This window comes from Dromiciops gliroides, chromosome 2 (assembly GCF_019393635.1).
Source record: "Dromiciops gliroides isolate mDroGli1 chromosome 2, mDroGli1.pri, whole genome shotgun sequence".
Taxonomy (NCBI): Eukaryota; Metazoa; Chordata; class Mammalia; order Microbiotheria; family Microbiotheriidae; genus Dromiciops; species Dromiciops gliroides.
Genome location: NC_057862.1, coordinates 246,835,185 through 246,861,685, shown reverse-complemented (window position 1 = coordinate 246,861,685; position 26,501 = coordinate 246,835,185). Strand labels below are relative to the sequence as shown.

General features: G+C 36.7%; 1 protein-coding gene across 6 annotated transcripts in view; it reads left to right on the top strand.

Annotated features, from left to right (window-relative positions):
* The first annotated feature begins 2,721 nt into the window (after positions 1-2,721).
* Positions 2,722-26,501, top strand: part of ARMH4 (armadillo like helical domain containing 4) — a 143,703-nt gene continuing 119,923 nt past the window's right edge. Inside the window, exons 1-3 of one of the 6 annotated variants that reach the window (XM_043986196.1) lie at positions 2,722-2,918; positions 20,982-22,389; positions 26,171-26,410. In XM_043986196.1, the coding sequence (XP_043842131.1) occupies positions 21,039-22,389; positions 26,171-26,410 (1,591 nt within the window). In that variant the 5' untranslated portion in view covers positions 2,722-2,918; positions 20,982-21,038. Of the gene's footprint in view, positions 2,919-2,941; positions 2,988-3,297; positions 3,460-18,369; positions 18,439-20,981; positions 22,390-26,170; positions 26,411-26,501 lie in introns of those variants that run through there. The other 5 variants (XM_043986197.1, XM_043986201.1, XM_043986199.1 and 2 more) reach the window with 5 other exon arrangements.

Below are 26,501 nucleotides of genomic sequence, written 5' to 3'. Positions count from 1 at the left end.
TCCAGCTCATTTTACACATGAGGAAACTGAGGCAAATAGCGTTAAGTGACTAGCTCAGGGACACACAGCTAGTAAGTGTTTGAGTCTGGATTTAAACTCAGGTCTTCCTTACTCCCAGCCCAACACTCTATCTACTGTACCACCTAGCTGCCCGTAGTCTCAGGTTATCCCTTATTTGTCATATATCTACATATATATGTATGTATGTATGTATGTATGTATGTATGAATGTATGTATGTATGTATCTAGTTTATATATAATTGTTTGCATGTTTTCTCCCCCTTTAGAGTGTGAGCTCCTTGAGGGAAAGGACTTTTTTTTATCCCCCACACTTAGCACAGTTCCTGGCACATAGTAGATACCTAATAAATGTTAATTGAATGACTGCTGATCACAAGGAATTAGCATAACTCCATCAACAGGTTACCAAAGACTATGTTAATTTCCTTTTTCTTTTGGTCAGGATTCCTAAGCTAGTTAGAGGAGAGGGATGCTTTAGCTATAGTTTATCTAAATTTTAGCAAAGCTTTTAAAAGGGTATTTAATACTCTTTTTTTGTAGAGAAAATGGAGCAATGTTGACCAGATACTATTATAATTAGAGGAGTTCAGAACTGGTTGGATGTCTGGACTCAAAAGAATAGTTGTTTATGGTTCACTGTTAATGTGACAAGAGGTCTCTAGTGGAATAGCCCAGGGATCTGTGCATGGCTCTTTGCTGTTTCACATTTTTATCAGTCAATGACTTGGATAGACAAATAGATGCCATGTACATAAAATTTTCAGGTAGCATAAAGCTAAAGGGTCATAGCTAGTACAGTGGGCAATAATCAGGATCCAAAAGAAAAATCTCCACAGGATACAGAATGAGATGACATTTTTTGGAATGTGTGTTGTTACACTTGGATAGAAAAAAAATCAACATCAGAAGCACAAGAGAGGAGAGACTTGATTAGACAACAGTTGTTCTGAAAATGATCTGGGGGTCTTAGTGAACTTCAGGCTCAATATGAGTCACTAGTATGATGTGGCAATCAAAAAAAAAAAAAGCTGAAGTGATCCCAAGTTGCATTAAGAGAGTCATAGCTTCAAGAAACAGAGGTGGTAGTCCCACTGTACTCTGCCTACACCAGACCTCATCTGGAATAGTGTGTTCAGGTCATGAAGCTGAAGAGTGTCTAGAGAAAGGCCATTAGGATAAAGAAAGGGCTCTAGTTTATATCAAAGGAGGATTAGTTGAAGGAACTAGGGATTCTTACCCCAGAGAAGAGATTTAATGAGAACCTGATGGCTGTCTTCAAAGGATTTGATGGATTGTCATAAGGAGTGAACAGACTTGTTCTGTTTGACATTAGAATGTGGAATCAAGAACAATGGTTGGAAATTACCAAAAGGCCAATTTAGGTTTTTTTTTTTTCCAGGAAAAACTTTCTAAAATTAGATCTGCCTAAAAATGGAATGTTTTGCTGTAATGAGTTCCTCTTCTTTTATCCAGCAGGGGCTAGACAGCCACTTGTTGTGTATATTATAATTGGGGACTCTTTTTGGGTCTGGGTTGGACTAGAAGAATGCCTAGGTCCCTTCCGGCTCTCAAATTCTGTGATTCTTTTCTTTCTAGTTATACCATGCAGTCTTCCTGCTAGATATAGGAAATTAACACCGTTATTACACTTAAGACACTATTTAAAGTTTTGAACAATACAGATGATTACAGATGATTTGACTTATTTTGTAACCAATCTATGCAACAAAAGGCTCTGTGATGATGGGTTCTACTATATTTACTCTTATGTCTAAATAATGACCTTATAAAGAAGTCAGAAATGATATAATTTGGCACCCAGTGATATTTAGTGATGGTACTTTAAAAAACATACCCTGAAGCTCCATTGCGGACTAATACAAACCTGACAGTGTCCATCATCTTCAACCATTATCATCTTCACCAACATATTTATTGATTATGGATAGAGTTTAGAGCTGTATTTAGCAATGCTATCTTTTTTTTTTTCCGGGGCAATGAGGGTTAATTAATTTGCCCAGGGTCACACAGCTATTAAGTATCGTGTCTGAGGTCAAATTTGAACTCAGGTCCTCTTGAATCCAGGGCCAGTGCTTTATTCACTGCACCACCTAGCTGCCCCCTAGCAATGCTATTTTTTTTTTTTTTAGTGAGGCAATTGGGGTTAAGTGACTTGCCCAGGGTCACAAAGCTAGTAAGTGTTAAGTGTCTGAGGCCGGATTTGAACTCAGGTCCTCCTGACCCCAGGGCCGGTGCTCTATCCACTGCGCCATCTACTAGCAATGCTATTTTAACTGGGAGTCCACTACTGATGATCCTAATATAAAAAAGTGAGCTCCCTATAAAGAGTTAGATAGTTAGAGGAGTCTTAGGGGAGACTAGTGTGGGATACTTCTACACCTTTGTTCATGAACTTTCAGGAGGAAGGGAAAGAAAATGTTTGGGCGTTTATATAAATAAGTGCATTACAGCTCATGTTTTCCCATCCAGATAACGGGGTCAGCGGACTTCTATTGTGTTAATCATTTCTATATGAAGAAACAGGTCATAGCGTTCAGACTGATTCCTGACACACGTTTCTAGGCTTGAATTCAGTACCCTACAATTAGCTGGAATGTCAAGGGTTATACTACACCTGCTGAGGCTGGGTTCTTGGGAGGTCCAATTCTGTCATCCACCTCAACCCTCTTCTGGCTTTGGAGGAAAGTGATAGCATTTGGGAACAAATATACCCAGGGCCACCTTAGAATTGTCAGAGATGTTTGGGAGAACAGAGCACACTTAATGCCTGCAAGCAAAAAAACCCCAAAAAACTATTGACCTGAACACCTCACCGTTATGGGGGACAAGCCAGGAGAAATTGCGGACCTTCATACTGGGTTTTTCTTCGCCGCAGGTAAATAGAACCCAGCGCCGGTGTGCAGAGACGCCGCATAAGTCTGAGCGTAGCAGGAGGACCTGGGAGGTACCTGAAGCTGGTGGACCTTGAAGGGAGGGGATGGAGGGGATGAGGGAGGGTACATAGGAACTGCCTGGCCACAGCTCTTCTCTTGGGGTTGGATGGAGTAGGGTGGGGGGAGAAGATGAGAAAGTGGTGGGGCGAAGAGCGGGAGCTGGGGGATCTCAGGAAGCCGAGAGCAGGGCTGGTCTTGTTTGCCAGTCTGCGTCTGTCGGCACATCGGAGCTGGGGCGGGTCCATCTTCCCCCCGGCCCAATCCCCAGCCACGAATGAGGCCTTATGAATAAGCAACCAAGCGAGGCGCCCTCCTCCCAATGTCCTAGCGGTGGAGGCAGCGGAGGAAGCAGCCGCGTTAGTAGCAGCAGCAGCAGCCGTCGCCGCCACCGCCGCAGGCGCCGCGATAGAATGTCTAGCCTTGGCAGCCTTGGCACCGCTTCCTTCCTCTGCGCGCTGCCCCCCTAAAGGGCGCAGCGCTCAGGTAAGGAAGGGGCCAGGGGCACCGCCCCCTCGGGCGCGCCGGTACCTGCATGCAGTCTAGCCCGCCTCATTTAATACTTAGGGTGCGGGGTGGTGGCGGAGGGAACTGGGGGGGCAGTGGCTGAGTAGCCATTCAGCCCTTGGCGGCTCGAGGCTCACCGGGTGATTCTCTGGGAGAAGTGCTGTTCTTGCGGGGGTTGAGGGCGGTTGGGAGGGGGCTATGCCTTCACCCCCTTGGCACGTATGACTTGGAGTGGGGTAGCTAACCAGGTAGACAGCAGGCCTCAGAGGATTCCCGGGCGTTCCCCAGTTAAAGGCCAGACTCGTTGCTTTCACTCTGGAGGATCCTTTGTGTTAGGGGAACTGGCGAGCCTGCCTTTTGTTTGCCTTTTTCTTTCTCTCCGCTTTCAGCCCCTAGTATTATAACAAAGAACAAGTTCAAGAAGACAAGTGCTTGCTTCTGTCAGATGGGTCACTCACCATTCACCCAGTAGCACTCCCCGCAGATCAGCAGGAACAAATAGGAATATTCACTGGTGGAAGTCTTTTCTTGTACTTTGGTAAAAAGATACAGTTGAAATCAGGGATGCCAAGATCTTCCACCCCCCCCCCCTCCCCCCGACATAGCTTAATGGTTGTACTTAAAAAAGGTTACTAAATTTAAAAAAATGCCTAAGGGTTAGAATTTGGCAAAGTAAAAAAAGCTTGAATGTCCTAGTTCTTAGGGAGTATGTTAGAGGGACAGCATCTCAATGTGCACATTAACTGCATGAGTTTCCTTACCCTGGCCAATGATGCTTATAGTCTGCCAGGCGTCAGGCACGAAAACTAGGCTGACAAGGAAGATGCCAGAGTTGAAAATGTGGGATTGGTGTCAAGAGTTTGTGTGCTTTGCCATGTTTGCCTACCTGGAAGTTGATGTCATCCATACTGGTGATGTGCCCTGCTCCTGGTAACTAATTTCAGTGCAGAGTTGAAGGGAGTGGGAAGGAAGGAGAGTAGTTATTTAAAGGGCACTCTCTTTGGAAGTTTTAGTTTGTAACTCAAATAAACAGCCCCATTGGGCTTAGATGAAAAACTTTTCAAGAAGAAATATTAGTTGTATTTTCCTCTCAGTACATTTTATTTTTAAAGATGACGTCGTAAGAGGTCTTACTTAGTCTATAGTCAGTAATTCTTGCACACTAAAACTAAGAACCATATTTAATTATATACTTCAATGGAGGGTCAAAATTTGTAATTTTATATTAAAGAACTTCTCTCCCCCTTAAGTTATAGGTGAAATTTGCTTTATGCAATAGATGTATTCCTGAAAAGTTGTATGCAAATCGACGGGTTTTGCATGATATTTTATGTTAAATATACCAGGGAAGCTTTCTATTTAAAAGATGACTGGGATGACTTTCTTTGTAAAATGAAAAAAAAATCTTTCTAATTTATATTACTTATCTTGAGTTTGCTTAAAGTGGAGTATACTTGCATAAAGATTGAAAAAAAGTCTGGTAATCATTCAACTTGTCAAGTGAGGTTAGAAAATCCTAGAGTGGGGAAAATGACAAGTTAGGTTAGTGAGAATACCTGTGCTTTTAATGAATAAAGGATTATTAATAAAGATTGGCAAAAATAAGGTCTTGTAGGAACTGGAATTTAATAGATGAGCTTCCATGCATGGAAAATTCACTGAATCACTGAAGTGGGGGAAAAATGGTATTGCATCTCTGGCTAATGTCATGGATGTTGCAAACTCTGTAAGTATGAGAATGTCACACCACTAAACTAGGGATGAGATGATAAACCATAGCCACAAGAAAATTCTTTCACTGCCTTATGTTCTTAAGTTCCAAGGAGAGATCCAGAAGTGTGGCATGTAGAATTTAAATATAATTCTTAAAAATGGAAAGGCACATCACTAATGGCAAATAAAGATACAACCTTGATCCTAAACTTCTTTTTCACTCAGCACCACCTTCTCTTTACAGTAGCTTTTTGTATTTAATTTTCTTCATTCCCCCACCCCAGTTTTCAGAGACCTGCTTTTTGAAATGTTCGTATATCCTTCCAGATTATTTAAATTGCATAAAGGATGACCGGAGCTTGAATTTGGAAGGCTGGAGCAGGACAATGACAATTGTCAATTTGCCCAGTGATGCAGATGTTAAAGGGTGCCAGCAGGAACGCTGAAGATAAAACTGTGTTGATAGGGCCAGGTTTAAGGTGATAAACTTAGATGAGTCATTGAGAAGTTATATTGGAAATGATATACTTAATGGTTAAAAACATTGAGGTTTTTTTCCCAAGAATGAACTTGATTAATAGAAAGAGGTATGTCGTTGTGTATATTAAAGAAAAATCATGCACTGGAAGAAAGGATATAAGACAAAAGTAAATAAAGGAAATATTTCCTTTTTTTCACCATAAATAGTTTGAATATATGTATATATACATGTACATACACATATACTAAACAATGAGAAAGAATTGAAAAAGAAACTTGGGAGCAATGATGAGTCCATGCCCCTATGATGGAACTGAAGCTTTGGGAAGGTCATGGAAAGCCACATTGATACATCTGTTATATTACTTTCTTTTTAAAAAAATATATTTCTATTGATATCTTTTTTTAACATTATGCATATTCCCCAGTGTATCCTTCCTCCTTCCAGAGAGCAATCCTTCATAACAAAGAATACAAAAAGTTCAGCAAAACTAACCAACACATTGAAAAATTCTGACGTTATGTGCTGTGTGTCTGATCTATTTATTTTTTTAAATTAAAATTAATCTTAATAGTATTTTTCCAGTTACTTGTAAAGTTCTCAACACTTGTTTTTATAAGATTTCAAGCTCCAACTTTTTCTCCCTCCCTCCTCCCCCAAACAGAAAGCAATCTGATAAAGGTTTTATATGTACAATCACATTAAACATATTTCTGCCTTAGTCATATTGTAAAAAAAAGAATCAAAACAAAAGGGGAAACTCCAAAAAAGAAAAAAAAAACCCAAAGTGGAAATAATTTAGTCTGCATTAAGATTCCACAGTTCTTTTTTCTGGATATGGAGAGCATTTTCCATGATGAATCCTTTGGAATTGTCTTTGATCATTGTATTGCTGAGAGGAGCCAAGTCTATGTCTGATCTATTTCTTTTTTTTTTTATTATTTTCTTTTTTTTTCTTTTACATATAAGGTATTTTATTTTTTCCGTTACATGTAAAGATAGTTCTCAACTTTTGCTTATACAAGCTTTACAATTTCAGATTTTTCTCCCTCCCTCCCCTCCCTCCCCCCTCCCCTAGACAGCAGGTAATCTGATATAGGTTATATCTATATATCTATATACATATACATATATATACACACATATATATACACATAATAACATTAATCCTATTTCTGCATTAATCCTGTTACAAGAGAAAAAATCAGAGCAGTGATGCAAAACCTCAAAATAGAAAAAAAACACACAACAGCACCCAAAACAAAAGAAATAGTATGGTTCAATCAGCATCTATACTCCACAGTTCTTTTTTTTTTTTCCTTGGATTTGGAGATCCTCTTCTATCATGAGTTCCCTGGAACTCTTCTGTACCATTGCATTGGTGGGAAGAATATAGTCCATCACAGTAGGTCACCACTCAATGTTGATGATACTGTGTACAATGTTCTTCTGGTTCTGCTCATCTCACTCATCATCAGCTCACATAAGACCCTCCAGGTTTCTCTGAACTCCTCCTGCTCATCATTTCTTACAGCACAGTAGTATTCCATTGTATTCATATACCACAACTTGTCCAGCCATTCCCCAATTGATGGGCACCCCCTCAACTTCCAATTCCTTGCTACCACGTAAAGAGCAGCTATAAATATTTTTGTACATGTGGGTCCCTTTCCCCTTTCCATGATTTCTTTGGGAAAAAGACCTAAAAGTGGGATTGCTGGGTCAAAGGGTATGCACAGCTTTATCGCCCTTTGGGCATAATTCCAAATTGCTCTCCAGAATGGTTGGATCAGTTCACAGCTCCACCAACAATGCATTAGTGTTCCAATTTTCCCACAGCTTCTCCAACATTTATTATCTTCCTTTTTTGTCATTTTAGCCAATCTGGTAGGTGTCAGGTGGTACCTCAGAGTTGTTTTAATTTGCATCTCTCTAATCATTAGAGATTTAGAGCATTTTTTCATATGGGAATAGATAGCTTTGGTTTCTTCATCAGAAAACTGCCTGTTCATATCCTTTGACCATTTCTCAATTGGGGAATGACTTGGATTCTTATAAATTTGATTTAATTCCCTATATATTTTAGAGATGAGGCCTTTATCAGAAGCACTGGCCTCAAAAATTGTTTCCCAGCTTTCTGCCTCCCTTCCAATTTTGGATGCATTGCTTCTGTTTGTACAAAAATTTTTTAATTTAATATAATCAAAATCATCCATTTTGTATTTTATAATATACTCTGTCTCTTGTTTGGTCAAAAACTGTTTTCCTTTCCAAAAATCTGATAGGTACACTATTCCTTTCTCTCCTAATTTACCTATGGTATCACCTCTTATGTCTAAATCGTGTATCCATTTTGACCTTATTTTAGTATAAGGTGTAAGATGTTGGTCTATGCCTAATTTCTGCCATACTATCTTCCAGTTTTCCCAGCAGTTTTTGTCAAATACTGAGTTCCTATCCCAGAAGCTGGAGTCTTTGGGTTTATCAAACACTACATTACTAGTGTCATTTACTACTGCATTTCCTGAGCCTAGCCTATTCCATTGATCTACCACTCTATTTTTTAGCCAGTACCAGATAGTTTTGATGACTGCCGCTTTATAGTAAAGCTCCAGGTTTGGTAGCGCTAACCCACCTTCCTGTGAATTTTTTTTCATTATTTCCCTGGATATTCTTGATTTTTTGTTTTTCCAGATGAATTTTGTTATTATTTTTTCTAGCTGTATAAAATAATTTTTAGGTAGTCTGATTGGTATGGCACTGAATAAGTAAATTAATTTAGGCAGGATTGTCATTTTTACTATATTAGCTCTGCCTATCCATGAGCAATTGATATCTTCCCAATTATTTAGATCTGATTTGATTTGTGTGAAGAGTGTTTGGTAGTTGTGTTCATAGAGTCCCTGGGTTTGTCTTGGCAAGTAGACTCCCAAGTATTTTATATTATCTACCGTTACTTTAAATGGAATTTCTCTTTCTATCTCTTGCTGCTGGACTTTGTTGGTCATGTATAGAAATGCTGATGATTTATGTGGATTTATTTTATATCCTGCTACTTTGCTAAAGTTGTTAATTGTTTCAAGTAATTTTTGACTTGATTCTCGAGGATTCCTTAAGTATACCATCATATCATCTGCAAAGAGTGATAGTTTTGTTTTCTCCTTGCCTATTCTAATTCCTTTAATTCCTTTCTCTTCTCTGATTGCTAAAGCTAATATTTCTAGGACAATATTAAATAATAGGGGTGATAATGGACATCCCTGTTTCACCCCTGATCTTATTGGGAAGGCCTCTAATTTATCTCCATTGCATATAATACTTGCTGATGGCTTTAGGTAGATACTGTTTATTATTCTAAGGAAAGCTCCACCTATTCCTAAACTCTCTAGTGTTTTTATTAGGAATGGGTGTTGTACTTTGTCAAAAGCTTTCTCTGCATCTATTGAGATAATCATATGATTTTGGTTGGTTTTCTTATTGATGTGGTTGATTATGTTAATAGTTTTTCTAATGTTGAACCAGCCCTGCATTCCTGGTATAAATCCCACCTGGTCATAGTGTATTATCCTGGTGATCACTTACTGTAACCTCCTTGCTAATATCTTATTTAAGATTTTAGCATCAATATTCATTAGGGAAATTGGTCTGTAATTTTCTTTCTCTGTTTTTGCTTTGCCTGGTTTTGGTATCACTACCATATTTGTGTCATAAAACGAATTTGGTAGAACTCCTTCTTCACCTATTTTTCCAAATAATTTGTATAATATTGGAATTAATTGTTCTTTAAATGTTTGGTAAAATTCACCCATAAACCCATCTGGCCCTGGGGATTTTTTCTTAGGGAGTTCATTAATGGCTTGTTCAATTTCTTTTTCTAATATGGGTTTATTTAAGGATTTTATTTCTTCTTCCATTAACCTGGGCAGTTTCTATTTTTGTAAATATTCATCCATTTCATTTAGATTGTCAAATTTATTGGCATACAGTTGGGCAAAATAATTCCTAATTATTGACTTAATTTCCACTTCATTGGTGGTAACATCACCCTTTTCATTTTTGATACTGGTAATTTGGTTTTCTTCTTTCTTTTTTTAAATCAAATTAACCAATATTTTATCTATTTTATTGGTTTTTTCATAAAACCAGCTCTTAGTTTTATTGATTAATTCTATAGTTTTTTTGCTTTCAATCTTATTAATTTCTCCTTTAATTTTCAGGATCTCTAATTTAGTGTCTAATTGGGGATTTCTAATTTGTTCTTTTTCTAGCTTTTTAAGTTGCATGCCCATTCGTTAATCTCCTCTTTCTCTTTTTTATTCATGTAAGCATTTAGAGCTATAAATTTTCCCCTAAGCACTGCTTTGGCTGCATCCCATAGATTTTGGTATGTTGTCTCATTATTGTCATTCTCTTGGATAAAGTTATTGATTGTTTCTATGATTTCTTGTTTGGCCCATTCATTTTTTAGAATGAAATTATTTAGTTTCCAATTGATTTTCATTCTACTTTTCCCTGGCTCTTTCTTACATGTAATTTTTATTGCATCATGATCTGAGAAGGATGCATTTACTATTTCTGCCTTTCTACATTTGACTATGATGTTTTTGTGCCCTAATACATGGTCAATTTTTGAAAATGTGACATGTACTGCTGAGAAAAAGGTATATTCCTTTCTATCCCCATTCAATTTTCTCCAGACATCTATCATGTCTAACTTTTCTAGTAATCTATTCACCTCTTTCACTTCTTTCTTATTTATTTTTTGGCTAGATTTATCTAATTCTGAGAGGGGGAGATTCAGATCCCCCACTAGTATAGTATTACTGTCTAATTCCTCTTGTAACTCATTTAACTTCTCCTCTAAGAACTTGGATGCTAAACCACTTGGTGCATACATATTTAATATTGATATTACTTCATTATCTATAGTACTTTTAAGTAAGATGTAATTTCCTTCCTTATCTCTTTTAATGACATCTATTTTTGCCTGCACTTTGTCTGAGATAAGGATTGCTACCCCTGCCTTTTTAACTTTAGCTGAGGCATAATATATTCTGCTCTAGCCTTTTACCTTTACTCTGTGTGTATCTCTCTGCTTCAAATGTATTTCTTATAAACAGCATATTGTAGGATTCTGGTTTTTAATCCACTCTGCAATTCGCTTCCATTTTATAGCAGAGTTCATCCCATTCACATTCACAGTTATTATTACTGACTGTCTATTCCCCTCCATTCTATTTACCCCCTTTGTACTTTTCCCCCCTTCTTTCACCCTATTCCTCCTCACCGACGTTTTACTTTTTACCCCTGCCTCCCCTGATCTGCCCTCCCTTTTGATCTATTTCTAAAGAAATTAAGATGAACTGAAAACCAAATGCACATGGGAAAGTCATTATTATTAGCAGTATCACTTCTTTTGAAAAAATTGACATAATTTGTTTTTACATCACTTTCACTTTCAAGTTTATTTCTTCCCTCTCCCCAAACAGGTATCCTATGTATCAAATAACTGGAGATACACACACACACACATACATACATACATATATATGTATATATACATATACATATGTGTATGTATATATATATATATTTATATATATAAAGAAAATATGTACAGAGGAGATATAAGAAAATCTTATAGGGGAAGGCTCCAAGTTGGAAGGATTGGAGAAGGCTTCCTGTAAATGGTAGCATTTAAACTGGGTCTTGAAGGAGACCAGGGAGCCTAAATAGCAGAGGGGAGAAAGAAGGACATTCCAGGTATGGCACAGTTGTTGCAAAGGCCTAGAATTGGAGATGGAGTGTTCTGTGTGAGGAATAGCAAACAGGCCAATATAGCTGTAAGGAGTCTAGAAAGGCAGGAAGGAACCAGGTTTTAAGATCTTTAAATTCCAAACAAAGGATTTTATATTCTATCCTGGAGGTAATAGTGTGCCACTGGAGTATATTGAAAAGAAATGTGACATGATCACACCTATACTTTAGGGAAATTACTTTGACAGCTGTGTGGAGAATGGATTGGAGTGGGGAGAGATGGCAGATGATTAAACAGAAGAATATTTCAATAATCTAGTCAAGGTCCTGAACTACAGTTGTGGCTGTGTGAATGGAGAGAAAGGGACCTATATGAGAAATATTATGAAGTTAGAAATGACAAGATTTAGCAACAAATTGGATATATGGGTGTGTGAGAAGGAAAAGTAAAGGATGATAGTGGTGTTCAAAATATTTAATTGGCAATTTGTAATGTGGGCCTGGAATTCTAAGAGTCATTTGCATAGAGATGTCAATTGAACTCTTGGAAGCTGAGATAACTAAGTTAGTGTAGAGAGAAAAGAGAAGAGGGTTCCAGATAGAGCTTTAGTAAACACCAAGGTTAATGGGAGTGACATGGATGAAGATTCAACAAAGGAAACAAAAACTCAGTCAGATAGGTAGGAGGAGAACTGGGAGACGCCAATGTCATGAAACCTCAGGAAAGAGAGAGCATACAGGAAGAGAAGGTGATCAATAATGTCAAATGCTACAGAAAGGTAAAAAAGGGTGAAGATTGATAAAAGAACAATTGAGAGATTATTGTTAACTTGGGTACAGCAGTTTTAGTTGAATGATGAATTTAGAAGAAATTTTGTCATTATAATGGGCTAGATGTTCTGCATGTAATTAGACTTGGAGGAGCCATGAAGAAATTATTGTTAAAAATATTATCTTAAATATATGAATCCCTAAATACCTTCTTTTATTTTACATACTGAAAAGATTATTTATATTCATTTCAAACTCAAGTAATTATTTCATCACTGCTGTATGTTTAGATCTCCATTGGGCATTGTGATAGGATATAGAAGTATGAGGTAGTACCTTCCTACTTAGACCTTATAGTCTTGTTGGGGCAATGAGATATGTAAACATGCAACAGAATTTGTGATAAAAAATGGTATAGAGAGAAGTTAGAATATGTTGGAGAAGTGAGAAATCACTGTGTGCCCAGAATATTTGGAGGAGGAATTAAGAAAATGGCGCTTTGGTTGAACCTTAGGTGGGTAGGATATTGAAATGTGAGGGTTGAGGGAAGAAAGAGGAGACATTTCAATCAATCAAACAATGAACATTTATAAAATGCCTTCAGTATGCCAGGCACTGTGCTAAGTACTGATACAAAAAGAGGTAAAAGATAATCCCTACCCTCAAGGAGCCCACAATCTAATGGGAGAGAAAACTAAACAAATATGTTCAAAGCAAGCTACATACAGGATAAATGGGGAATAATTAATAGAAGTAAGGCACTGGAATTAAGAAGGGCGGAGGAAGGCTCACTGTAAAAGATGAGATTTTAAAATTGTGAGCTAGGGCAGCTAGGTGGCACAGCGGATAAAGCACCTGCCCTGGATTCAGGAGTACCTGAGTTCAAATCTGGCCTCAGATGCTTGACACTTGCTAGCTGTGTGACCCTGGGCAAGTCACTTAACCCCAATTGCCTCACAAAAAAAATTGTGAGCTAGATATTAAACTGATTAAGGAAGAAAGAGGAATGACCTGGAGGTTTGTAGACAACAGCTGCCAGGATTTTGATTGGGTGGTAGGTGTGAATAGCATGAACCTCAAAGGAAGAGAGGTCACTGAATGATGGAGCAAGGGGAAAAACCTGGAAGTGGCCATGGGGAGCAAGGAGTATTCCAATTGCCTTACCTTGACTAGTGAGCCAAGGAGAATGAGTGAAGGTATAGCCAGTACTGGAAAGAGTATCAAGGGAGGCTGTGTCATCAGGAGAAAATCAAGAGCTAGTAGATGAAAGGAGTGGGAGAGGAAAAGATTTAAAATGAAGGGAAATTTATTGCCTATGAAAAGGCACTCTTGATGGCACATTGGAAGGACTAGAGGGAATTAGATTGAAACTTTGGGTTGGAAGAATTTGAGGGGAATGGGCATGTTGTTGTTTGTACTTCATTCTTGAAAGAGGATCATGACATCAGGGTGATGTCATAACTTGCACTGAATTGGATTTAAGTGAAGGAGGGCTGTGCAAGGTCACCAACCTCACTCTCTCCTCCAGAGCCATCTGGGTCCAGTGGCAAGATATATATCAAGATGACTGGAGATGGCCCTAGATGTTTAAGGCAATTGGGGTAAGTGTCTGAGGTGAGATTTGAACATATAGTATGGCTGAAGCAAGGAGAAACTATGGGCAGACAGACCAACAAGCACGTTGAATTTAACAGAAAAGGTAGCTTTAATAATCCAGTGAAGTGATCTGGGCCTGCACTATTATGGTAGCAATTGGAATAAAGATAAAGGGATAATACCAAGTGACATTATGAAGGCATAATCAACAGAACTTGATGAATGTCTGGATATAGCATAAAAGAATAGGAGGAAAATCTAATAGGATTCTAATGTTATAAAACTGGGTCACTGAGAATAGGGTAGTGTCAATGACAGAAATGGAAGATTTAGGAGAGAAATTAGGTAGTGGGGAAAAATGAAGAGCTCAATTTTAGACATATTGTAATTGAGGTGTTAGGATATCAAAATAGAGATACCTTTTAGGTAGGAAAAATATGAGATTAGATTAGCTTATTTTTTCCCCACAGGCTTTTTTTTTGGGGGGGGGGAGGGTGTAACTGTTCCATTAATTTAGGCAGCTAAGTGGTGTAATGGTAAAAGCGCTGGACTTGAAGTCAGAAAGACCTGAGTTTGAATCCTGACTTAAATACTTACTAGTTTGTATGATTCAGGGCAAGCAACAACCTCTTTCAGCTTCAGTTTCCTCATTCATAAATGAGCAATAGAAACATCTACCTTTCAGGGGTGTTATGGAGGACCAAATGAATGTAAATCCCTCTGCAAATTTTAAAACCATGGGTGTGTTGGAGGCATCTAGAACTAGCTTGTGGGTCTTCATTTTGGAGATAGACCCATACCAGCCATATTTCCTTCCCTTGCTGCCTATGTTTCTGACTTTCTTGACCTTGTTACCATGCATGGGCACCTTTCTCCTCTCCCACTTTTCAGCTCTCTTTTATGGACTGCTTTTTTCCATTGGAATATAATAGGGGCTATCTTTCTTTTTGCTTGCAGTTGTATTCCTAAAACTTGACAAAGTGACTGGCACATAGTAAACACTTAATACAGTGATTCTAAAAGTAAGGTTCAAGGAAGTCCCTGATACACTTTTAGGGGGGAGGCCAAAACTATTTTCATAATAATACTGAGATATTATTTGCCTATTACAACGTTACTCTCTTTTCCATTTACTTATCTGTGTGAGGCCAAATTTTCTTTGTATATTTCAACAAAAACAATATATTCCAACAGATTGAGATCAGAAGCAGATATGGAAATCCAATAGTCTTTCTATTAGGCTAGACATTAAAGAAGTTTTCAAAAATATGTAAAACAATGCCACTCTTCTCATTACTTTTTTTTTGTTTTGGGAAATATAATTATTTTTCATAAAAATGTATTTAAGTTCACATTCAATGGGTTCTTATTGTTTTAAGTGAGTAAATGAATATTTAAAAAATCACCAGTTTAAATATCTAATATAATAAATTTTGATTGATATCATTTAAGTAACAAAATCATTTTGGGGTCTTCAACCATTTTAAAGAGTGTAGGGGAGACCTGAGACCAAAAAATGTGAGAACTTTTGGCTTGTTGTCTGCCTAGAAAATTATAGATGCTCCAAGCCCTAGAACATTATAGATGTTTCTAGGAGATATTTGTAACTGCTCTAAAAATTTGACTTAGCTACACTAGAAAAACTAAGTGGATGAAGATTACCTGTTGCCCAGATTATAAAGTTAGATGGGCAACCTATAGTGCTTGTCTGTCTGTCTGTGTCCGTCCATCCATCCATCCATCCATCCATCCATCCATCCATCCATCCATCCATCCATCCATCCATCCATCCATCCATCCATCTATCTATCTATCTATCTATCTATCTATCTATCTATCTATCTATCTATCTATCTATCTATCTATCTATCTATCTATCTATCTATCTAATCTGGCAGTACAAAAAGCAGTGAATTGTGTACAGAATTTAAACAGGAGTACAGTGGGTTGGACCACCTTTAGGAAATTTCAAAGATCCTTTAATGACCTTAAACTCCTCCCAGAAATAAGAACTATCTTTTAAACACCAATATTGTATCAGTGTTGTTGCATGGTAGTGATATTTGGAACACTGCAGTCTCCAATAAATTAAAAATTGGTGGTCCCACCAAAAAAGCAATAAAGAGGCACATGTGGGTGTGAGTTGGCTGTGGACCTTTGTAGAAAAACTGGAATAAAGAGTGTTATCAAGGAAAATATAGGAACAGAAAGATGGGCTGGTTATGTGAGGAGAAGGTGAGATAATAGGATAACAGCCTGAACTTTTCATTGTTATTCTTTCATGTTGGGGGAAAATGTGGAAAGCCCTGGAACATTGAGTGGACCTCATGTGGTAAGTTTATAGGAGAATATGAACAAGAATTGAATAAGCTGGGCAGACAGAATTGTTGAAGGGAATATCCAAGTTGATAAGATCATAGATCTGTTGAGTATCATATTGTCAAATATAATATTTGACAGAACCTACTGATGGTAGAAATTTAATAATTTTTTTTTGGACTGCAGAACCATTAAAATACTGTGAATGGCCCTCGTTTGAGAAAAACCAGTTACCATTGAATCCTGTTCTTTAGAAAATTTAATTATTTTATAGATAATATAGCTAGTGAAAATTTATCTTTTTTTTTTTAGTTTTTTTTTTTTTTTTTAGTGAGGCAATTGGGGTTAAGTGACTTGCCCAGGGTCACACAGCTAGTAAGTGTTAAGTGTCTGAGGCCGGATTTGAACTCAGGTACTCCTGACTCCAGGGCCGGTGCTTTATCCGAAAATTTATCTTTTTGAAATTGAAGGACATTCTGAAGGGAGATTTTGCAAGAAAACTGAATATAAAATATGGTATAGGAAATGTTCTATTTTCTCATGAAATATTGCAACCCAGGCTAAGTATTAAGATAATTGCTATGGCCTAATAGATTAACCTTTTCTCCAAACAAGAGAAAAGGACTTTGAGAAGCTTACCATTACAAAGTTTGATTATGTATAGTTCTATAGGTTTGCATATGTTTTCAGTGAGTTAAACATTTCTACTAAGTTTTTTTATTCTCAAGTTTCATGTTCCTCAAAAGTGGTACATATTCCTTATCTAATTGAAGCTTCCAGATAAATTTATACTATGCTCATAAAGATGGAGAAATACGTGAAAATCTGAAGGTCATCCACTGATTTATTGAAGCTATAGACTTGTCACCCTCTGATGTTTTTATAGGCAGTCTTTTTCTGTGTCTTTAAAGGAGAGATCTAATACTACTTAGGGGAAAAGGAACACATGACAATAATACACAGATAAATAGCTGTCTGCAGCTTTTCACCTATTTGTATTGTAAAATTGGATTTCAAAAGCAGTGGTCAGCATTTATGAAACCACCAAAAGACAGTTGTTTGAGAAATGCTAGAATCCCATTTACCCAAGGACTATATAGCAACAAGGTCTAGAAGAAACATTAGAAAGCTTGCAGAAAAATTTCATTTTAGCAAAAGGGCTTGCATTCATTTAAATATTTGTCTTCATGATCTATTTCTCAAAATTTTTTTCACACTGAAGTAAATGTGGATCTACATGATGGAAAAACATATGGATGAAAGGTGAAAAATTCATTCCATTTGTCTAAAGTTTGACTCAAGAATGCTAAAAATATGGAAGTGTGGATGCTTCTGAGTGTTTTTATGCTATGCAAACTAGAATATTCAGATGATTGAAATTTTCAGGTTTTATTTTTATACTTTGGACTTTTGTAAATATAGTTTTAAACTTAATAGTTCATTTCTTCTGAGCTAATCAGTAAGTGATTTAGTTGAAAAGACAAAGTATGTATTTATACAAGGCAGACAACTTTCTTTCTTTTTTTTTTGGAGAGGCAATAAGTGTTGACTTGCCCAGGGTCACACAGCTAGTAAGTGTCAAGTATTTAAGGTTGAATTTAAACTCAGGTCTTCCTGAATCCAGGGCTTTATCCACTGCACCACCTAGCTATGCCTTGTGCAGACAACTTTCTGAATGAGAATGAACCAGACAGGTATCTGATGACATACTTCGAGTTCTATCCTAGATTCTTTGACTCTGAATAGATAAAAGTTTTACATTTCAGCTTTCCTGTATGGAGATCTAAAGAGGCAGCTTATTTGCATCTTCTAACAGAGAGAAAAGTATATGTGATAGTTTCCCTGAGCAGTGCGTAGCTCACTGTTCTATAGCCTTTTTATAACTGTAACATTTGATTTAGTTAAAACTAAAGACAAATGTCAAGTAGCTAGCAAAATATATTAACGCTCTTATTTGGCTATCTATTGACTGGAATGCTCTTTTAACAGGTATGTAGACATTTACTAAAATCCTATTCCAATGTTTTGTCATGCTGACAAAGTGACCCTAGGGGTTAGATGGCAATGTTGAGAGTGTAAGCTATGGCAAGGTCTATCAAGGTTAGAGTGATGTGAAAGGTTAGAAGGGACCCCTTCACTTTTACAGATGAAGAAACTGGGTCCTAAAGTAGTAAAGTTCAAAGTCAAACAACTCATTAGATTGAATTCAGGTCCTTTTACTCCAAATCTATTGCTGTTTACATTTTAGGTCTGGGGATGGACTGTTTGTCCACTATCTGAGAAACAACATTGGTAAATTCAGAGAAATTCAACACCAAAAGGTTGGTTAATAGGTAATCAATTTTATTTTGATTACAGAAACTTATTAAATTGTCTACTAAAATATGAAAGGACTACAAACTGTATCAGTGTAAGGGAGTATAGGAACATATGAAATCATGAATCATTGGGGGTTTTGAATTTGAAGTAGTGATGTCCCTGGAGGTAGCTACATGACACAATGGATGGAGTCTTGGATGTGGAGTCAGGAAGACCTGCGTTCAAATTTAGCCTCAGATATTTACTAACTGTATAACCCTAGGCCAGCCACTTAGTATCTACCTCAGTTTCCTCATCTGTAAAATGGTAATGATAATAACAGCACCTACTTCCAGGGTTGTTTTGAGGATAAAATGAGATAATATTTGTAAAGCACTTTGCAAACCTTGAAGTGCTATATAAAATAAAGCTGAAGTTATATTTAGATTAGTGACAATTATGTTTAAAGGGTAACTAACTAGAATTATATTTAAATACTGATATTTATTATTTTATATTTAAAATCTAATTAAGTAGAAGACCTTTTTGCCTCCACTCTTCCCCATACCTCCTTCTTCTTCTCCATCTTCCACAGAGGTGCCAAAATTATATTCCTAAAAATCAAATGAGTTAATATTTGTAAAGCACTTACAGTTTTGGGCATATTGTTGGCACTTAATAAATTCTTGTTCCCTTTCTTTCTTGCGCCCTAAAACACAAGGTCTGACTGTTGCTTTCTTGATGATTTAGCGTCCTCTAGGTTAAACTAAAAATGCTTCAATTTGGAATTTAAGACCCTTGACAATTAGTCTCTAGCCTATCTTTTCAGATTGATTTTATACTGTCTCACCTTACAACCTATATGTTCTAGCCAAACTGCCTACTTTCTGTCCTCCATAGAGGAAGTTATCTACCTCCATACCTAGAATGAGATCTTGTGCTCTCTTTCCTCACCCCTCTTCTTGGAATCCCTAACTTCCTTCAAGAATCATCTCAAGAGTAGATGAGACCTTTCCTCAACCTCCCCAGTTGTTAGTGTTCTCTCTAGCACCTTGAAATTACTTTGTGTTTATTTTATACTTTTCTGTATATATATTGTCCCCCTAGTAGAATGTAAGCTCTGTGAGGTCAGGAATGCTAATTTTTCTCTTTCTATCTCCAAATATAAAACAGATAATTAATATATAAAGGTTAAAGTAATATAAAAACTATCCATTGCTTTCATACTTTAATACCAAATGAATTTTTTGTTAAAGTTCTAAAATTCTAAGTCAGATCATGAGCTTATTTGATTCTATTTTGAAATCAGAGTTATTCTATGAGGTAGAAAGTGATTGTGGATCTTTCTGAAAAGATGATGGTTGTGAAGTGCAGTTGGATTAGCACTGGTCTCTTGAAGTCACAAGTCTGGGGTTCAAATTTCACCTCTACTGTTTATAAGCTGTATAACTTTGTTCAAGTCATTTAACTTCTCTAATCTCAGTTTGCTTATATGTAAAAAGGGGATAATAATAATAATAATGCTTACATTATCTACCTCAAAGTGTAGTTATTGTGTGACCCTGGGCAAGTCACTTAACCCCAATTGCCTCACAAAAAAAAGTGTAGTGATGAGAACCAATGGGATAATATGTGTAAAACACTTTGAAACTTTAAAATGATGTTAATTTAGGCTAATATTAATATTTGATTTATCCAATTTTCTAAAATGACTTAGAAGATACTCTTTTTTTTGGTGAGGCAATTGGGATTAAGTGACTTGCCCAGGGTCACACAGCTAGTAAGTGTCAAATGTCTGAGGTTGAATTTGAACTCAGGTCCTCCTGACTCCAGGGCCAGTGCTCTATCCACTGCACCACCTAGCTGCCTCTAGAAGATACTTTTAATTAATTTATTTTTTTGGTGAGGCAGTTGGGGTTAAGTGACTTGCCCAGGGTCACACAGCTTGTAAGTGTTAAGTATCTGAGGCTGAATTTGAACTCAGGTCCTCTTGAATCCAGGACCAGTGCTCTATCTACTGTGCCACCTAGCTGCCCCTAGAAGATAATTTTAAAATGGGTGTTCTTGATATTTTCTTTTTTGTTTTCTTGTTAAAATAATTTTTATTTTTAGTAATAACAGAAAACAAGCTTAATTTTGGTTGGTCTTAAAAAGAAATCGAGTCAAAAGTTAAGAAGTCCCAAAATGGAATGAATAAATAAGGATATGGTTACATCCAAGGACTTGGAATCATTATGTTATAGAGTAGATCTTTTTTTCTGGGAAACATTAATCTTGGGCATATCACTTTTACTGAATACACATACATCTGATTTGACCTTTTAAACTGATCTGGCCAACTTTGCTTCCTGGTATCTTTTCCTTAAGGAGAATCAAGTTAAATCAGCTTAAAAATTCAACAGGGAAAAATGAACTGGGTCATCACTATCTCAGAACTGAGGCGACTGAATCTACCTTATACACTGTCCCCTGAGCATGTGATAGATTTCTTCATTTATGGTTTAATTTAAAAGATTCCATCATAAGAAAAAAAAATGACAGTTTGAAATGTTTTATTTTCCTACAGGATTCAATTACTGGAATCACCAACTTTGCTAATTTATGTGCACATTTCTCTTCCACTATGAGCAGACCGATAGAACTTCACATTTGCATGGCTTTCCTTAACATCCTGTTTCTCTGTCTCTCACAATGTCTGGCTTTCCCCAAAATGGGAAGGAGGGAGATAGTACACATTGAAGGTCAAATTGAAAGACGGAATATAGAAGACCTTGAAAAACTCAGCCCTTCAAAGCAAACAGCCCAAATGGCACTAATAGAAGATTCAAATATAGTCTTAACAGAACTATCTGGAACATCATCAAATAAGGGGTTTACTGCTGGGGGAGAAACGCAGCTTACTGGAGTCAGCAATGTGTTCACATATAGTCAGAGCACTGATATGTATACCCCTACCGAGTCGATGACTCCTTTAGATGGAGGGTTTAATCCTAGTGAACACAATAAAGACTTATCTGAAAGTAGGTTAACCACAGCTGTTACTACAGTAGTGTCCCCGAATAGTAATGTGAAGGCTGATTTTTTTAGTCGTTCCAGTAGCTTGCCTACTGTTGAAAAAGCCACAGAAGCAGGACAAGGTTTTCCAAGGCCTCTGGATGATGAATTCTTGGAGACAGGAAGTAAGGCAGGTAACAGTCTGGAACGTTCAATGACAACCCAGTTGAACACTGAAGAAATGTTAACTACCAACCTACGAACTGGAAACTTGGAGATAACTATTGAACATACAACAATGTCTTCTTCCATAACAAACCCCACAGCAGAAATTGGGACTGGTATCCTCACTTCAAGTAGAGAGAGTCCTTCACAGCTGACAGATCATCAACCTCAGGCCACCGTCACTGAACACCTGCTTGACTCCTCGGACTACTTCCCAAGCATTGAGTCAGAAACTGACAGTATGCCAGGAGATGTAGCAATGGCAGCCACCGCTCCAACAGCTACTTTAGGTATTCCAGCTATCTCATCCCTTAATGAGGATTGGGATGATACCAAGTTAGCAAGTGCAAGCCGAATAGGAGCCTCCCAGTCCAGAGACAATGCAGGGACTGTTTATGAGGGAGCCAAACCTCCTCAGACACTACAGCCAGACCATGATGATGTGAAAGGAGGGGAAGCTTTGACAGATTTTGCAGATGTTGTTTTGGGACAAATTGGAGATAGAACACATACTGGGGCATCTCCAGTGATGGTGCACATGGAAGAAAAATCTATTGCCTTCACGGATCAAAGTTCCTTTCCCCTTATGAATCCTAAAGAAGGCACCAAAGTGACAACTATAAGCCTATTTCAGAATACGAGACACCCTGAACTAGATGGTAGGGAATATGATGCCTTATTTTTTCCAGTGACTACAGTTCCTATCACAGATTTTCAGTCTGAAGCATACTACTCTCTGGGAAATACACTATCAGGTAAAGAACAAATTTTTGACTCACAATTTGGCCTCTGAGTTTATGTAAAAAAGAGAGATTTGTAAAAAAAAGAGAGTTGAAAGGTATTATGCATACAATTTATTAAATAAAAATTATACCAATGAAATAAACACATGACATAAAATAATATTAAATTGAGGGTCAATGTGGCATAGTGGATAGTGAAGGAGTACTTCTTCTTCTTCTTTTTTTTTGGGTGAGGCAATTGGGGTTAAGTGACTTGCCCAGGGTCACACAGCTAATAAGTGTTAAGTGTCTGAGGCCGGATTTGAACTCAGGTCCTCCTGAATTCAGGGCCGGTGCTCTATCCACTGTACCACCTAGCTGCCCCCGAAGGAGTACTTCTGACACAAGAACCCTTACCTCTCAATATCCCAGGAAATTTTCTGACCTGCATCATTAGCTCAGGGATTTTCTATACCAGATGCTCCCATCAGAACTTTGGACCTTACCCTACCCTTCTCCCTCCAAAATTATTAAAATATTATTAAATATAACTCCACAAGGGCAACTTCTTTATAATATCAAGGCATAGCTGCAATAAACAATGTTATCCAATATAGCATTTCATGTTATACAAAGTTAAAAGCACTGAATTCCCTGACATTGCCTATAAAGGAGTTTCAGATATGAATACTTATTTAGATGAATTTCACAAGTCTTCTGAATTTGCTTTCCCCAAAGGACTGTTTGATGGGAATAAGAAAAAAGAATGAGGGCAGCCATCTGCTGCTGTCTTGTCTCTTTTGTCAATCAGTCAGTCAATAAGCATTTATGAAGCATTAAGTGCCAGGCCTTGTGCTATGTTCTGGGAAGACAAATTCTTTTGACTTTGATATGTGTGAATAGGGGGAGCTTCTCCACCTGGTGTTCACTGCTATAGAAGCAAACTCAAAGGAGATTCTAACTTAATAACCAAGTAGATTTTCCTTTTATCATGAGCAGTTAACATTATTATTTGGGGAAAGAGGGAAAGTGAAATGTTATATACATAGATGCTCATTTCATATTAGGAAATGAAAAAAGAACCTAGAGTTTAAAGATGTCAAACAATTTCCCCTATTTCAATGGGGAATTTTAAATTCAGATTTTAATTCAGTTTTAATTCAATTCAATTGAAACATTCAATGTTCATTGAAAACTTCAAGTTCAAAATGACTTTTTAAACAGTATGATTAATATCCAATTTAAATAAAAAGGAAAAATATAGTTTCCCTTTTCCTAACCTGTATTTTGGTGACTACAAGGTTTAGGGTACTAAGAGTTTCCTAATTGATTCCAGAAATAGTATAATTGTCTTTTAAGGGGTATTATTCTAAATGAGATTATTTTAAATATCTGGTTTTAGCTGAAGATCAGACCTTCCAATTTTCCTACAGTTACTAAAATTATTCCTGTAGTTATCTGAAGTAGAAAGAATGGAATATATAGCATCACTTCAATTCCTTTTTCTATAATCATAACATTTTCCAGTTCTCTCTCCTGTTCCCTTATTCCTGTTTGTTACCAACCACTATGTGTAGCAACCTACCATTTTAAAGGCTTGAGACCTAAATACTCTTGGTGTATCCTAGAACCCCAGGCAAAGACTATTTTATAATTTTTCTCTTATTTGTTAACAAAAGTGTATATTATATTTTGGAAAAATAAGTAGAATTCAAAATTAAACAAGACACTATAGAGCTTGTAATAAGTTTAGATTAATTTGATAACAACCAATAAGTAGCCAATGAATTCTTTTTTTTTTTAAATTAAAAAAAAATTTTTTTTTTTAGTGAGGCAATTGGGGTTAAGTGACTTGCCCAGGGTCACACAGCTAGTAAGTGTTAAGTGTCTGACGATGGATTTGAACTCAGGTACTCCTGACTCCAGGGCTGGTGCTCTATCCACTGCTCCACCTAGCTGCCCCCCAATGAATTCTTACAGCATGGAGGTCAGTGTGCTAGGTGCTAGTAATTCTGAGAGGTATAACCATGGTTCCTGCTCTTGAGTCCTTTGGTACAGTTGAGAAGCCAGGACATAAATGTACCCATATACATATAAATACACATGAAAAGAAAATAATAATAATATAACATTTCATTGTTTTATAGATTTAGAGAAGGAAGGCACATCAGAGGTTACTTAGTTACCTTCTCCCTTCAATTTTATATATGGGGAAACTGTGTCCCATAGGTTTTAGTAACTTATCCTAAATCATACAGGTAGTAAGTAGCAGAGCTGAGATTTGAACCTAAGGCCTTTCACTACAATGTTAGCTCTCCTTTGTACCATGGATAATAACAATGATAGCTGATATTGATATAGGGCTTTAAAGTTAACATAGTGATAGCACAGGTTTTTCTAACTCTTAGTTCAATACCTCTTCATTACACCACTCTGGATAACTACATACACACATATATATGTATGTATGATAAATATATATATGTGTTATATAAATAGGAATGATCTTTATAACCTTTACTGTTGTTCACATGAGGTATTTCAACTCCTCAGAAAGAATAAAAACAGAAAAAGTGGGCATTCCACTGGACTGATAAGAAAAGGAATTAACTACTTGAATTTTGAATTTACTACTTGATATTAGAAAATCAATATCATTATTAAATCATTATTAAATAAGTATATTATTAAATCAATATAAATGTATTATTAAATCAATATAAAATTAACTATATGATACTGAAAAATCAAAACACTCAACACCAGAAAGTAGACAGATTACTTAGATAATAGGCATATCAATAGTTTGAATAAAGCTATTATGCTTTAAAATATGATATTTAAATTGATCAATCAACTCTCTAAGGTTTCTATTTTTGTTTTAATTAGTTTCAAAACAGACCAGCATCTCTAATATGTCTTGTAACTGGAAGTATGATTGAGAGGGGGAAAAAAAGCTTACAAGCTATCCTGGAAATTGAGTTTTAAAATGTGGGTCAATTAACATTCAATGATGACCCCTTCTGTCAGCAATCACAAAAGAACATACTTTAGTTCCCACCATTAATAATAATTTATTTGATTTTTTTGGGGAGGGGCAATGAGGGTTAAGTGACTTGCCCAGTGTCATACAGCTAGTAAATGTCAAGTGTCTGAGGCCGGATTTGAACTCCTGAATCCAGGGCCAGTTCTTTATTCACTGCGCCACCTGGCTGTCCCCAATAATAATTTATTTGAGAAGCTTACAGTCTACTTATGAGCTGTGAAACAAAACCCAAAGTGGGTTAGTGGCATTCATATAGCCATTTCTCCTTCATGAACATATGTAGATATTGAATGATCACCAAATGGTGAGGGATTAATGCTTTTTTACAAAACTGGCTCTCTTTTCCCTCTCATAGTTGAATTATGCATGAAAAATATTGCTTGTGAAAGTTTTTGGGTGTCACATAGTTGCAAGAAATTTGTTTCCTCCTAATTGATCATTTTGACTTTGCATATGCCTAAAATGGAATTTTGGCTTGGCCAAAATTGGATTTTTGTTTTGGCCTTTCTTCTTTGTTTTCAGAATTTGTTCCCACATATAAAATCATGCCTTTTATTTGGTTTTATGGGTTTCTTTTCTCTTGGGGGGAAAAAGAAACAAAATTTATTTGATTTTTTTTCCTTAAAAAATCCTCTATAGCTACTATGACAGCTCTTTTTCCTGAAACATTTTTGTTTTGTCATGTTTTTATTAATTGTATGCTGACTTGGGGAGACAAGGATTTAGTGAAATATTTGAAATAAAAGTTTAAAGTTTTCTCTTTTTTAGATAGTATTTCTCAAGAGATGATGCCTAGTCAAGATGTTGGAGCCACTTTATCATCGGTTACACAAGAGCAGGATTCTACCCTGGAGATCACCAGAAAATCTGGTGAGATTGAGGAAAAAATTAAGAGTTCATCTCCCATCACAGTGGTTTCTAGTGTGACTCAGTTACCAGAAAAGTCAGAATATTTGGCAACTACTGTCTCAGCTACTGACACACCTTTGTCTCTGGCAGTTACTCCAGGTATGGAAATTAAGGTTAGAGAGTCTGGTTCGATGTTATGGGTTGAGTACATCATATGAGATGACATGGAATTTAATGTGGTGATGCATAT